The sequence below is a fragment of the Squalius cephalus genome, assembly GCF_949319135.1.
Source record: "Squalius cephalus genome assembly, chromosome: 6".
Taxonomy (NCBI): Eukaryota; Metazoa; Chordata; class Actinopteri; order Cypriniformes; family Leuciscidae; genus Squalius; species Squalius cephalus.
This window is the reverse complement of record NC_137127.1, coordinates 1,205,808-1,223,307: the sequence shown is the minus strand read 5'-3', so window position 1 is coordinate 1,223,307 and position 17,500 is coordinate 1,205,808. Positions and strand designations below refer to the sequence as shown.

Below are 17,500 nucleotides of genomic sequence, written 5' to 3'. Positions count from 1 at the left end.
AATTAGTAATAAGTAACACAATACTTTTTAGAGAAAGTAATTAGTACAGTAATCTAATTGCACTGATGAAGATGTAATTAGTAGCTAGTGATTACTTACTTTTAGTAACTCACCCTGTTCTAATGGCATAAGGATAAAAATATGTATTGATTATAAAAATGCTAAGATTTTATGTATTTTGACTTTTTCCAGGTCTAGAAATCACACTTTTAAAATGAGGCTTCTTCGTATGTTCATGTTTTCCATGACCGTGAGAATCCCAGTTGTTGAGGAGGAGAATTAAAATAAGAAGGATCTTAATTCTTAGTTTATTTTCATGCTTTTTTGTCTAAATTTAAATCATTTTAAGTCATCTTGAGGCCCTCTGGTTGGTTTAAGAACCGCTGATGCTTTTGCAAGCAGTGAAGAACTATGTCCTCACTCGTTTTGTGCTGTGTGTGTATATATACACTGTGTATATGTGTGTGTTCACAGATATCGACGAGTGTCGCATCTCTCCTGACCTGTGCGGTCATGGCACGTGTGTGAACACAGCTGGGGATTTTCACTGCGAGTGTTTCACCGGATACGAGAGTGGATTCATGATGATGAAGAACTGCATGGGTGAGACTCTCACACTGTAACGCGTGTGTGTAGACAGGCGGATGAAGAGGGATGAGTAAAGCTCCAACACGGTTTAATACAACAATCCCAACAGGGATGAGTCTAAACACACACATCACTTGAAACGTAGACGGATGAACTTATAAAGCAAACACAAACGAGGATAATTAATAGAACACAGCTGACACGGATGGACTAATACTGGCTGTAACCAAGGAGATAGAAGAGAGTCGGGAATCTGAACCAAGACACGTAGAACATAATGTGACACACACACGTTTCAGTAGCTGTTTCCATCCAAAGTTGCGAATTTAACACACAACTGGAATATTATCACATAAAACACTAGTGAATAAAGCAGTGTTTCCCTCCCATGTGTTCAAGAGAACAGAATCATCACTTCCTGGTGTAAAATATCAGTAATAAAGTGTAAGTTGCTGTAATGTGTGTGTTCTCCCTCCATCATAAACGAGTGTGTCTCGAGCGTCAGACGAAACACAGTATACGCTGTCGTGTTCTCTGGCGTTCGGATGCTGGCGTTCGGGAACACACTCGTGTGTGTGAGACGCTTCTGGAGGGAGTCACACCAGATCATTCTGATCACACACTTCGACTCCGGCGTTTCAGAAACACCAAACCAACATTAGAGACGCTGCGACGCCATTGGTCCGCTGGTTACTCCAGTTATCCAATCACAGCCGACGCTGAGGCAAAGTCACATGAGTTTATTGAGGGATTTATCCAGTAAATGTGTTTCTGTCCGTAGTTTATGCTCATGTTTTCTTATCGGATAAATTATCGACCGCAATTCAGTGCATGCGCTTTTTAAATGCACATTTTTAGAATGTGTGCGCATCTTGGTGTTTCCATCCAATGAATATTAATAGTCTTTTAAACGTCAGCTGACACCGTGTGAGTTGTGTTGAGTGTTGTGTTGCTGATGTGTGTTTCAGACATCGATGAGTGCGAGCGAAACCCTTTGCTCTGCAGAGGAGGCGAGTGCATCAACACCGAGGGAAGCTTCCGCTGCGAGTGTCCAGAGGGCCACGAGATCGCTCCCGACGGCTCCGCGTGCTTGGGTCAGTGTGTGTGTGTGTGTGTGTGTGTGTATGCATGCATAGTTGCATTAATGGTTGAGTGTGTGTGCGTGTGTGTGTGTGTGTGCATGCATAATTGCATTAATGGTTGAGTGTGTGTGTGTGTGTGTGTGTGTGTATAGTTGCATTAATGGTTGAGTGTGTGTGTGTGTATGTGTATGCATGCATAGTTGCATTAATGGTTGAGTGAGTGTGTGTGTGTGTGTGTGTGTGTGTGTGTGCATGCATAATTGCATTAATGGTTGAGTGTGTGTGTGTGTGTGTGTGTGTGTGCATGCATAATTGCATTAATGGTTGAGTGTGTGTGTGTGTGTGTGTGTGTGTGTGTGTGTGTGTGTGAGAGAGTGAGTGTATGCATGCATAAGTTGCATTAATGGTTGAGTGTGTGTGTGTGTGTGTGTGTGTGAGAGTGAGTGTGTGTGTGTGTGTGTGTGTGTGTGTCTGCATGCTTAGTTGCATTAATGGTTGAGTGTATGTGTGTGTGTGTGAGTGAGTGAGTGAGTGAGTGAGTGTGTGTGTGTGTGCATGCATTATTGCATTAATGGTTGAGTGAGTGTGTGTGTGTGTGTGTGTATAGTTGCATTGATGGTTGCATGTGTGTGTGTATGCATGTATAGTTGCATTAATGGTTGTGTGTCTGTGTGTGTGTGGGTGTGTATAGTTGCATTAATAGTTGAGTGTGTGTGTGTGTGTCCGTGTGTCCATGTGTATAGATGTATAGTTGCATTAATGGTTGAGTGTGAGTGTGAGTGAGTGTGTGTGTGTGTGTGTGTGTGTGTGTGTGTGCGTGCGTGCATGTGTATAAATGTATAGTTGCATAGTTGCATTAATAGTTGAGTGTGTGTGTGTGCGTCTGTATGCATGTATAATTGCATTAATGGCTGAGTGTGTGTGTGTGTGTGTGTGCATGTGTATGCATGTATAGTTGCATTAATGTGATGATCTTGAATTCACCGTTTTAGGTCAAAGTTGTGTTTATTGTGTGTGTGTTTTTCTGCAGATATTAATGAGTGTGAACTGAGTGACAAACTGTGCAGGAACGGTCAGTGTGTGAACATGATCGGACGCTATCAGTGCTCCTGTAACACCGGCTACAAATCCAGCGAAAACAGAGTCGAGTGTGTCGGTAAGACACGCAAACACTCACAGCACTGACACACATTAAACGTGGCGTTTCCCACATGAATCACAGTGACACACAGACAGCAGCTCTCGCTCCAGATCAGCCGTGAGAGAGTCGGGCGTGAGAGATGAACAGGCTGTTGCTGCTGCTTGTGGCCCAGAGTCAGTATTCTTGCCAGAGACGGAGAGATAATGCATGAACATCAACCCCGAGGTCAGGGGAAATTTATACAGTTGCAGTTTCTCGCTCCTGCAAATAAAAGTTAAAGATGCAGTCTGTGAGAACGACTAGTGGTGGAAACAGGCACTGCAGTCGAACTCAGAATACTGGAGATCGAGGTTTCTCCCACCCCGCCTCCTCAGACTCACGCTCACACGGGCCGCCAGTTTGAGACGCGCTACAGGAATGAGAGTGAAAAAGTTACATACAGCACCTTTAAGAGACGTCTCAGTGCTGAAATGTTGTGTGATGCGTGTGTGTGTTTCAGATATTGATGAATGCACCATTGAGAACGGCGGCTGCGAGACTTTCTGTACGAACTCAGAGGGAAGTTACGAATGCAGCTGTCGCCGCGGTTACGCCCTCATGCCCGACCTCAGGAGCTGCACAGGTGAGACACACACACACACACACACACACACACACATTAACCCGACCCCTAACCCTACCCATCACACACACACACACACACACATTAACCCGACCCCTAACCCTACCCATCACACACACACACACACACACACACACACACACACACACACACACATTAACCCGACTCCTAACCCTACCCATCACACACACACACACACACACACACACACACACACACACACACACACATTAACCCGACCACTAAACCTACCCATCACACACACACACACACACTAACCCGATCCCTAAACCTACCCATCACACACACACACACACACACACACACACACACACACACACACTAACCCGATCCCTAAACCTACCCATCACACACACACACACAAACACTAACCCGATCCCTAAATCTACCCATCACACACACACACACACACACACACACTAACCCGACCCCTAAATCTACCCATCACACACACACACACACACACTAACCCGATCCCTAAATCTACCCATCACACACACACACACACACACACACACACTAACCCGACCCCTAAACCTACCCATCACACACACACACACACACACACACACTAACCCTAAACCTACCCATCACACACACACACACACTAACTCGACCCCTAAACCTACCCATCACACACACACACACACACACACACTAACCCGACCCCTAAACCTACCCATCACACACACACACACACACACACACACTAACTCGACCCCTAAACCTACCCATCACACACACACACACACACACACACACACACACACACAATAACCCAACCCCTAAACCTACCCATCACACACACACACACACACACACACACACACTAACCCTAAACCTACCCATCACACACACACATCCACACACACACACACACTAACTCGACCCCTAAACCTACCCATCACACACACACATCCACACACACACACTAACTCGACCCCTAACCCTACCCATCACACACACACACACACACACACACACACTAACCCTAAACCTACCCATCACACACACACATCCACACACACACACTAACTCGACCCCTAAACCTACCCATCACACACACACATCCACACACACACACTAACTCGACCCCTAACCCTACCCATCACAGAAAACTTTATGCATTTTTACATTTGTAATAAAACACTATTTAGTGTTTTTAAAGCCATTTGAAATACGAGGACTCAGGAAATCTCCTCATAAATCTTGTTCACGTTGTAATACCAGTGTAATACCAGTGTAATACCAGTGTAATACCAGTGTAATTAAACAAATATCTACTCTCATAAATCACAAAAACAAACACACACACACACACACACACACACACACACACATTCCCTCACACACACACACACACTGATCTCACGCCTCTGTGTTGTGTGTGCAGACATCGACGAGTGTGAGGACAGTCCTGAGATCTGCGACGGCGGACAGTGCACAAACATCCCGGGGGAATTCCAGTGCCTGTGTTTCGATGGGTTCATGTCGTCTGAGGATATGAAGTCATGTCTGGGTAAATCACACACTCCGCGAGGCTGATGACATCAGCGTTCATTAGACAAACGCCGCATGCGTCTTTGAACATGTACTGTGGTAATACCGTGGTATTCTTTGAGCTCTGTGTGAATACCGTAACACAGGGGTTCCCAAACTAGGGTTCGTGAGCTGATGAGAAGCTAACAATTAATTAAAGCATGAAATGAAAATAATTGTTTTCATTTATTTAATATAACACTTAATAAAATGTTATTAAATCATACAAATGTAAAAAAAAAAAAAATAATAATAATATAACTTAAAACAAAAATGTAAGAAAAAATATTTTAAATGAAAAACAATCATAACACTAACTAAAAAAAAATTTTAAATGTAAAATTGTTTTTTTAATAAAATCAATCAAAATTAAATGCTTACTAAAAAAATATTTTATTTTGCTAGCTGCATTTGACCATTTACTGACATCAGAGGACCATGAATATGTGAATGATGATAAATTATTTAAATTATTTAAATATTAAATTATAGCTAATATATTTGAGCTCAAATGGGTTCATCTGATATAAAAATGTTTTGGGAATCCCTGTTATAATGTATAGCAGAATAACAGCATCATACTGTACGGTGTGTGTGTGTGTGTGTGTGTGTGATGCAGATGTGAACGAGTGTGAGCTGAATCCAAATATCTGTCTGAGCGGGAATTGTGAAAACACAAAAGGCTCGTTCATCTGTCACTGTGACCTCGGATTCTCCGTCAGGAAAGGGACGACAGGCTGTACAGGTGAGACGCCCTTCACACACACACACTCTCTCTCACACACACACACACACACACACACACACACTCTCTCTCTCTCTCACACACACATACACACACACACACACACACACACACACACACACACACACACACACACACACACACACTCTCTCTCTCTCACACACACACACACACACACACACACACACACACACACACACACACAGACACACCACACCACACACACACACACACACACACACACACACTTCATCCGACGGCTGATGGTTCTCTATATGAAGCGGTGTGTGTGTGTGTGTGTGTGTTCATCCTCAGGCCTGATCTGAGCTCAACTATTAGAATGTTGACTATGGTCTGTAATGAGTGACTTCAGTGTGTTGCTACGCTGTTGAGCTGTTGCTAGGCTGTGTGAATCCCGTGCTTCTCCGGCACGATCTGAAGGAAATCCAGAGCCGCTCATGTTTTCCTCGGATCTGAGTCAGTGTTCAGGAATTCTGCTGGCGAGGGAAAGACACGCCACATGTTCCCGGGAGCTCGGGATGTTGTACACGTGAGGAACTCTGGGAGATATTGGGCCCGGATTCCTGAGCGCTGATCAATCCCTAATGAAACGGCCCATTAGAGGCGGTTAACCAGTCGAACCACACGGGCGTTCCCAGAATCCCTGCTCCGTGTTTTCCTCCACTCCAAAAAATGCTTTTCTTGCTTAGTATTTTTGTCTTGTTTCCAGTCCAAATATCTAAAAGTTCTTAAATCAAGAAGCATTTACTAGATGAGTAATATGACATAAGGGGAATTTGTGAATTTCTAGGGGAATTAATCAGAATTAAGTGAGTTGAAGCAAAATTATCTGCCAATGGGATATGAAAAATAATCTTAATTCAAAAAGAAACAAGATTATTTTCTTATTTTTAATAATTGTATTATTTTCTTACCCCATTTGCTGATAATTTTACTTGTTTTAAGCAAAAACTCATTAAATTTTTGATTAATTTACCCAGAAAAGAAGACTTGTCATTTTACTTCTTTAGTAAATGCATCTTGATTTAAGAAATGTTTGATATTTGGACTGGAAACAAGACAAAAAACTATTTTAACGATCTGAAACACAAGTATCAAGCGCGAAACGCAAATAACTTTGTGGGCAGGTCTCGGGCGCTGTTGCTATTATACCGGCGGGATAAATGACTCTTGCGCACATTCCCTTTAAGAGCAGGCGCGCTTGTTCCATGGCGGATTGCTATAATAACGGCGGATTTGCCAGGAGCGGTTCACAGCCGAGGAGACCGACGTTCTCGTCAGGGCCGTAAAACACAGAGAAGTGACATTGGGGATGGAGAAACACACCCAGATTAGCTTCGGTTAAACAGGCGTATGATAATTTGGTAAATGTGTAAGCTAGATTTATGCCTATTCTTCACATCTTCATGGACACCACAATGATTTCCCTCATGTGGAATATTTTTCCTTGTAATAATGAATGATTTTCTAAAAACTGCTGCGTCTGTGTAGAGTAGAGAAGCAAAGTGTGTGTGCGTTGTGCACACGCTACATTATGGCCGAGCATGCGCCCTTAAAACAGCATCTGAACGCGCCGCTGACTTTAGACGAGGTTTCTCCTGGTCAGTGGCGGAATTGTTTTCTGAAACTGCAAAATAGCACCAGGGAACGTTTGGGCCGGAACACGCCTCCTCTTTTCCCTGAACCGCCCCCGGGAGCGCAAGTTCATTCCCTAATTTACCGACGTGCATCTGTGGAGGGAAAAGTCTGCTGTGTGCGTGTGCAGAATAGGAATGAAACATGCGTCGCTGTACAAAGTCTGGGTGCAAGATAGGCCCCATTATGTCATTTTACTACTTTAGTAAATGCATCTTGATTTAAGAAATGTTTGATATTTGGACTGGAAACAAGACAACAATACTAAGTAAGAAAAGCTTTTTTTGGAGTGTTTTCCTTGTTTTTGTGTCATGACTGAATCCGTATGAGGGAAGAGAGACACACACTACAGGTTACGGTAACATATGGTTAATGAGTAACTACACAGGAACTAATGAGTAACGCACTGTTAACACTCTAGTAACTACTATTAACTATCAACAAACTCTGATTAATGAATTAGTGAGTTATAGCGCTCAGGTGAATGTGGAAGTTCACTATTAGATAATCAATAACTACTGTTTTTCATTCCTCACTGATATACAGGTTCATAATTAATATTAATAATGCATAATGTATAATTAGTTCTAAATTGAAGATCATGGTAATGAATCAAGTAATACCTAATCCTTCAGAATGAATTACTAAATATTTTGGATCAGTTTTCTAAAGTGAAAAGCATGATAACTCCTAGGGCTGGGTAAAAAATATAGATTTCTCGATTTTAATCGATTCTCATTTTTACGAACCGATATCCCAATAATCGATTAGTCGTCCTGTTTTCAGCTGATGAATGAATGGAACATTGTAGCACACATACCATCCAATAACTCACAATAATCTTTGTGCTTTGTTACTATTGATATGAAAAAGTCTCAGATTTCAAATTACGTCCATTTTCTTACGAAATTCATAAACATAAATAGCGTTTTGTCGCTGTGGCGTGAGATCGCTCCGGCTCAGCTCTAGAGAAGCACATGATCTTCTCCTCCGCCTTAATAACACCAGTTACAGCGCGAGATAAACATGAATGAGCTTCTGAAAGTGTGTTAAAGATAGAGCACAACTTATCGAAGTCCGTATCATGTGACATGGAGTCGCTCAATCAGTGTTTCAACCGTGGAAAGACGTCAGTAAAACAGCTTGTAAACAATGTCATGTGACGTCACATTTACCTCAGAAAAACCATGTGACCATAAACTCGTCAGTCAGAGAGAAATATTAACTCTAGAGAGGAGCATTCTGCTAAATTACATATTACATATTCATTATACTTTTAATGTTCTTCAATTTTTAATGCATGTTTGAATAAATCTGGCAGGTTTTTATGACAGCCACCATTTAAATGTTTATATTTCATATAACTTTATTATTATAAAAATAAATAAAAGTGTAATTTAAGTGTTTGAAAACAAATCAGTAAATTTTTACCTTCAATATTATAGTAGGCTAATGAAGGCTATTGGCTACAACTGACTCCCATAGTTCACAGCATTAGTGAAGAGATTTGTAGGATGTATTTTAAAAGATGTTTAGATGTATTGTACCTGATATCCAAAATAATCAATATTGAATCGAATCGAATCGAATTGTGAAATTTGTGTGAATCCCCAGCCCTAATAACTCCCTAATATTGACTAAAGTCACTGTAAACCTTTGAGGTTTTGGACAGTAATGACTCCAGTGTGACTTTATCCTTCTAAAGGAACTACTAATGATTTGGATCAGTTTTCTAAAGTGAAGATCATGGGAACACACTAGTAATGACTAAAGTGAAGATCATGGGAACACACTAGTAATGACTAAAGTGTAGATCATGGGAACTCACTAGTAATGACTAAAGTGTAGATCATGGGAACACACTAGTAATGACTAAAGTGTAGATCATGGGAACACACTAGTAATGACTAAAGTGTAGATCATGGGAACTCACTAGTAATGACTAAAGTGTAGATCATGGGAACTCACTAGTAATGACTAAAGTGTAGATCATGGGAACACACTAGTAATGACTAAAGTGAAGATCATGGGAACACACTAGTAATGACTAAAGTGTAGATCATGGGAACACACTAGTAATGACTAAAGTGAAGATCATGGGAACACACTAGTAATGACTAAAGTGTAGATCATGGGAACTCACTAGTAATGACTAAAGTGAAGATCATGGGAACACACTAGTAATGACTAAAGTGAAGATCATGGGAACACACTAGTAATGACTAAAGTGTAGATCATGGGAACACACTAGTAATGACTAAAGTGAAGATCATGGGAACACACTAGTAATGACTAAAGTGAAGATCATGGGAACACACTAGTAATGACTAAAGTGAAGATCATGGGAACACACTAGTAATGACTAAAGTGTAGATCATGGGAACACCATAGTAATGACTAAAGTGAAGATCATGGGAACACACTAGTAATGACTAAAGTGAAGATCATGGGAACACACTAGTAATGACTAAAGTGAAGATCATGGGAACACACTAGTAATGACTAAAGTGAAGATCATGGGAACACACTAGTAATGACTAAAGTGAAGATCATGGGAACACACTAGTAATGACTAAAGTGTAGATCATGGGAACACACTAGTAATGACTAAAGTGAAGATCATGGGAACACACTAGTAATGACTAAAGTGAAGATCATGGGAACACACTAGTAATGACTAAAGTGAAGATCATGGGAACACACTAGTAATGACTAAAGTGTAGATCATGGGAACACACTAGTAATGACTAAAGTGTAGATCATGGGAACACACTAGTAATGACTAAAGTGTAGATCATGGGAACACACTAGTAATGACTAAAGTGAAGATCATGGGAACACACTAGTAATGACTAAAGTGAAGATCATGGGAACACACTAGTAATGACTAAAGTGTAGATCATGGGAACACACTAGTAATGACTAAAGTGTAGATCATGGGAACACACTAGTAATGACTAAAGTGAAGATCATGGGAACACACTAGTAATGACTAAAGTGAAGATCATGGGAACACACTAGTAATGACTAAAGTGTAGATCATGGGAACACACTAGTAATGACTAAAGTGAAGATCATGGGAACACACTAGTAATGACTAAAGTGTAGATCATGGGAACACACTAGTAATGACTAAAGTGTAGATCATGGGAACACACTAGTAATGACTAAAGTGAAGATCATGGGAACACACTAGTAATGACTAAAGTGAAGATCATGGGAACACACTAGTAATGACTAAAGTGTAGATCATGGGAACACACTAGTAATGACTAAAGTGAAGATCATGGGAACACACTAGTAATGACTAAAGTGTAGATCATGGGAACACACTAGTAATGACTAAAGTGTAGATCATGGGAACACACTAGTAATGACTAAAGTGAAGATCATGGGAACACACTAGTAATGACTAAAGTGAAGATCATGGGAACACACTAGTAATGACTAAAGTGTAGATCATGGGAACACACTAGTAATGACTAAAGTGAAGATCATGGGAACACACTAGTAATGACTAAAGTGTAGATCATGGGAACACACTAGTAATGACTAAAGTGTAGATCATGGGAACACACTAGTAATGACTAAAGTGTAGATCATGGGAACACACTAGTAATGACTAAAGTGAAGATCATGGGAACACACTAGTAATGACTAAAGTGTAGATCATGGGAACACACTAGTAATGACTAAAGTGTAGATCATGGGAACACACTAGTAATGACTAAAGTGTAGATCATGGGAACACACTAGTAATGACTAAAGTGAAGATCATGGGAACACACTAGTAATGACTAAAGTGAAGATCATGGGAACACACTAGTAATGACTAAAGTGTAGATCATGGGAACACACTAGTAATGACTAAAGTGAAGATCATGGGAACACACTAGTAATGACTAAAGTGAAGATCATGGGAACACACTAGTAATGACTAAAGTGAAGATCATGGGAACACACTAGTAATGACTAAAGTGTAGATCATGGGAACACCATAGTAATGACTAAAGTGAAGATCATGGGAACACACTAGTAATGACTAAAGTGAAGATCATGGGAACACACTAGTAATGACTAAAGTGAAGATCATGGGAACACACTAGTAATGACTAAAGTGAAGATCATGGGAACACACTAGTAATGACTAAAGTGTAGATCATGGGAACACACTAGTAATGACTAAAGTGAAGATCATGGGAACACACTAGTAATGACTAAAGTGAAGATCATGGGAACACACTAGTAATGACTAAAGTGAAGATCATGGGAACACACTAGTAATGACTAAAGTGTAGATCATGGGAACACACTAGTAATGACTAAAGTGAAGATCATGGGAACACACTAGTAATGACTAAAGTGAAGATCATGGGAACACACTAGTAATGACTAAAGTGAAGATCATGGGAACACACTAGTAATGACTAAAGTGAAGATCATGGGAACACACTAGTAATGACTAAAGTGTAGATCATGGGAACACACTAGTAATGACTAAAGTGAAGATCATGGGAACACACTAGTAATGACTAAAGTGTAGATCATGGGAACACACTAGTAATGACTAAAGTGAAGATCATGGGAACACACTAGTAATGACTAAAGTGAAGATCATGGGAACACACTAGTAATGACTAAAGTGAAGATCATGGGAACACACTAGTAATGACTAAAGTGTAGATCATGGGAACACACTAGTAATGACTAAAGTGAAGATCATGGGAACACACTAGTAATGACTAAAGTGTAGATCATGGGAACACACTAGTAATGACTAAAGTGAAGATCATGGGAACACACTAGTAATGACTAAAGTGAAGATCATGGGAACACACTAGTAATGACTAAAGTGAAGATCATGGGAACACACTAGTAATGACTAAAGTGAAGATCATGGGAACACACTAGTAATGACTAAAGTGTAGATCATGGGAACACACTAGTAATGACTAAAGTGTAGATCATGGGAACTCACTAGTAATGACTAAAGTGAAGATCATGGGAACACACTAGTAATGACTAAAGTGAAGATCATGGGAACACACTAGTAATGACTAAAGTGAAGATCATGGGAACACACTAGTAATGACTAAAGTGAAGATCATGGGAACACACTAGTAATGACTAAAGTGAAGATCATGGGAACACACTAGTAATGACTAAAGTGAAGATCATGGGAACACACTAGTAATGACTAAAGTGAAGATCATGGGAACACACTAGTAATGACTAAAGTGAAGATCATGGGAACACACTAGTAATGACTAAAGTGAAGATCATGGGAACACACTAGTAATGACTAAAGTGTAGATCATGGGAACACACTAGTAATGACTAAAGTGAAGATCATGGGAACACACTAGTAATGACTAAAGTGAAGATCATGGGAACACACTAGTAATGACTAAAGTGAAGATCATGGGAACACACTAGTAATGACTAAAGTGAAGATCATGGGAACACACTAGTAATGACTAAAGTGTAGATCATGGGAACACACTAGTAATGACTAAAGTGAAGATCATGGGAACACACTAGTAATGACTAAAGTGAAGATCATGGGAACACACTAGTAATGACTAAAGTGAAGATCATGGGAACACACTAGTAATGACTAAAGTGAAGATCATGGGAACACACTAGTAATGACTAAAGTGAAGATCATGGGAACACACTAGTAATGACTAAAGTGAAGATCATGGGAACACACTAGTAATGACTAAAGTGTAGATCATGGGAACACACTAGTAATGACTAAAGTGAAGATCATGGGAACACACTAGTAATGACTAAAGTGAAGATCATGGGAACACACTAGTAATGACTAAAGTGTAGATCATGGGAACTCACTAGTAATGACTAAAGTGTAGATCATGGGAACACACTAGTAATGACTAAAGTGAAGATCATGGGAACACACTAGTAATGACTAAAGTGAAGATCATGGGAACTCACTAGTAATGACTAAAGTGAAGATCATGGGAACACACTAGTAATGACTAAAGTGAAGATCATGGGAACACACTAGTAATGACTAAAGTGAAGATCATGGAACACACTAGTAATGACTAAAGTGAAGATCATGGGAACACACTAGTAATGACTAAAGTGATAGATCATGGGAAACACACTAGTAATGACTAAAGTGAAGATCATGGGAACACACTAGTAATGACTAAAGTGAAGATCATGGGAACACACTAGTAATGACTAAAGTGAAGATCATGGGAACACACTAGTAATGACTAAAGGTGAAGATCATGGGAACACACTAGTAATGACTAAAGTGAAGATCATGGAACACACTAGTAATGACTAAAGTGAAGATCATGGGAACACACTAGTAATGACTAAAGTGTAGATCATGGGAACACACTAGTAATGACTAAAGTGAAGATCATGGGAACACACTAGTAATGACTAAAGTGAAGATCATGGGAACACACTAGTAATGACTAAAGTGTAGATCATGGGAACTCACTAGTAATGACTAAAGTGTAGATCATGGGAACACACTAGTAATGACTAAAGTGAAGATCATGGGAACACACTAGTAATGACTAAAGTGAAGATCATGGGAACTCACTAGTAATGACTAAAGTGAAGATCATGGGAACACACTAGTAATGACTAAAGTGAAGATCATGGGAACACACTAGTAATGACTAAAGTGAAGATCATGGGAACACACTAGTAATGACTAAAGTGTAGATCATGGGAACACACTAGTAATGACTAAAGTGAAGATCATGGGAACACACTAGTAATGACTAAAGTGAAGATCATGGGAACACACTAGTAATGACTAAAGTGAAGATCATGGGAACACACTAGTAATGACTAAAGTGAAGATCATGGGAACACACTAGTAATGACTAAAGTGAAGATCATGGGAACACACTAGTAATGACTAAAGTGTAGATCATGGGAACACACTAGTAATGACTAAAGTGAAGATCATGGGAACACACTAGTAATGACTAAAGTGAAGATCATGGGAACACACTAGTAATGACTAAAGTGAAGATCATGGGAACACACTAGTAATGACTAAAGTGTAGATCATGGGAACACACTAGTAATGACTAAAGTGTAGATCATGGGAACACACTAGTAATGACTAAAGTGAAGATCATGGGAACACACTAGTAATGACTAAAGTGAAGATCATGGGAACACACTAGTAATGACTAAAGTGAAGATCATGGGAACACACTAGTAATGACTAAAGTGAAGATCATGGGAACACACTAGTAATGACTAAAGTGAAGATCATGGGAACACACTAGTAATGACTAAAGTGAAGATCATGGGAACACACTAGTAATGACTAAAGTGTAGATCATGGGAACACACTAGTAATGACTAAAGTGAAGATCATGGGAACACACTAGTAATGACTAAAGTGAAGATCATGGGAACACACTAGTAATGACTAAAGTGAAGATCATGGGAACACACTAGTAATGACTAAAGTGAAGATCATGGGAACACACTAGTAATGACTAAAGTGAAGATCATGGGAACACACTAGTAATGACTAAAGTGAAGATCATGGGAACACACTAGTAATGACTAAAGTGTAGATCATGGGAACACACTAGTAATGACTAAAGTGAAGATCATGGGAACACACTAGTAATGACTAAAGTGAAGATCATGGGAACACACTAGTAATGACTAAAGTGAAGATCATGGGAACACACTAGTAATGACTAAAGTGAAGATCATGGGAACACACTAGTAATGACTAAAGTGAAGATCATGGGAACACACTAGTAATGACTAAAGTGAAGATCATGGGAACACACTAGTAATGACTAAAGTGTAGATCATGGGAACTCACTAGTAATGACTAAAGTGTAGATCATGGGAACACACTAGTAATGACTAAAGTGAAGATCATGGGAACACACTAGTAATGACTAAAGTGAAGATCATGGGAACACACTAGTAATGACTAAAGTGAAGATCATGGGAACACACTAGTAATGACTAAAGTGAAGATCATGGGAACACACTAGTAATGACTAAAGTGAAGATCATGGGAACACACTAGTAATGACTAAAGTGAAGATCATGGGAACACACTAGTAATGACTAAAGTGAAGATCATGGGAACACACTAGTAATGACTAAAGTGAAGATCATGGGAACACACTAGTAATGACTAAAGTGAAGATCATGGGAACACACTAGTAATGACTAAAGTGAAGATCATGGGAACACACTAGTAATGACTAAAGTGTAGATCATGGGAACACACTAGTAATGACTAAAGTGAAGATCATGGGAACACACTAGTAATGACTAAAGTGAAGATCATGGGAACACACTAGTAATGACTAAAGTGAAGATCATGGGAACACACTAGTAATGACTAAAGTGAAGATCATGGAACACACTAGTAATGACTAAAGTGAAGATCATGGGAACACACTAGTAATGACTAAAGTGTAGATCATGGGAACTCACTAGTAATGACTAAAGTGTAGATCATGGGAACACACTAGTAATGACTAAAGTGAAGATCATGGGAACACACTAGTAATGACTAAAGTGAAGATCATGGGAACACACTAGTAATGACTAAAGTGAAGATCATGGGAACACACTAGTAATGACTAAAGTGAAGATCATGGGAACACACTAGTAATGACTAAAGTGAAGATCATGGGAACACACTAGTAATGACTAAAGTGAAGATCATGGGAACACACTAGTAATGACTAAAGTGAAGATCATGGGAACACACTAGTAATGACTAAAGTGAAGATCATGGGAACACACTAGTAATGACTAAAGTGAAGATCATGGGAACACACTAGTAATGACTAAAGTGAAGATCATGGGAACACACTAGTAATGACTAAAGTGAAGATCATGGGAACACACTAGTAATGACTAAAGTGTAGATCATGGGAACACACTAGTAATGACTAAAGTGAAGATCATGGGAACACACTAGTAATGACTAAAGTGTAGATCATGGGAACACACTAGTAATGACTAAAGTGAAGATCATGGGAACACACTAGTAATGACTAAAGTGAAGATCATGGGAACACACTAGTAATGACTAAAGTGAAGATCATGGGAACACACTAGTAATGACTAAAGTGAAGATCATGGGAACACACTAGTAATGACTAAAGTGAAGATCATGGGAACACACTAGTAATGACTAAAGTGTAGATCATGGGAACACACTAGTAATGACTAAAGTGAAGATCATGGGAACACACTAGTAATGACTAAAGTGAAGATCATGGGAACACACTAGTAATGACTAAAGTGTAGATCATGGGAACACACTAGTAATGACTAAAGTGAAGATCATGGGAACACACTAGTAATGACTAAAGTGAAGATCATGGGAACACACTAGTAATGACTAAAGTGAAGATCATGGGAACACACTAGTAATGACTAAAGTGAAGATCATGGGAACACACTAGTAATGACTAAAGTGAAGATCATGGGAACACACTAGTAATGACTAAAGTGTAGATCATGGGAACACACTAGTAATGACTAAAGTGAAGATCATGGGAACACACTAGTAATGACTAAAGTGAAGATCATGGGAACACACTAGTAATGACTAAAGTGAAGATCATGGGAACACACTAGTAATGACTAAAGTGAAGATCATGGGAACACACTAGTAATGACTAAAGTGAAGATCATGGGAACACACTAGTAATGACTAAAGTGAAGATCATGGGAACACACTAGTAATGACTAAAGTGAAGATCATGGGAACACACTAGTAATGACTAAAGTGAAGATCATGGGAACACACTAGTAATGACTAAAGTGAAGATCATGGGAACACACTAGTAATGACTAAAGTGAAGATCATGGGAACACACTAGTAATGACTAAAGTGAAGATCATGGGAACACACTAGTAATGACTAAAGTGAAGATCATGGGAACACACTAGTAATGACTAAAGTGAAGATCATGGGAACACACTAGTAATGACTAAAGTGAAGATCATGGGAACACACTAGTAATGACTAAAGTGAAGATCATGGGAACACACTAGTAATGACTAAAGTGTAGATCATGGGAACACACTAGTAATGACTAAAGTGA

The 17,500-nt window shown here is 39.6% G+C and overlaps 1 protein-coding gene across 1 annotated transcript in view; it reads left to right on the top strand.

Annotated features, from left to right (window-relative positions):
• The window catches only part of fbn1 (fibrillin 1), a 109,975-nt gene that overhangs the window by 45,433 nt on the left and 47,042 nt on the right, over window positions 1–17,500 (top strand). The window contains exons 28-33 of the mRNA XM_079873852.1: window positions 475–603; window positions 1,557–1,682; window positions 2,701–2,826; window positions 3,311–3,433; window positions 4,848–4,973; window positions 5,613–5,738. Of these exons, the coding sequence (XP_079729978.1) occupies window positions 475–603; window positions 1,557–1,682; window positions 2,701–2,826; window positions 3,311–3,433; window positions 4,848–4,973; window positions 5,613–5,738 (756 nt within the window). The remainder of the gene's footprint in view (window positions 1–474; window positions 604–1,556; window positions 1,683–2,700; window positions 2,827–3,310; window positions 3,434–4,847; window positions 4,974–5,612; window positions 5,739–17,500) is intronic.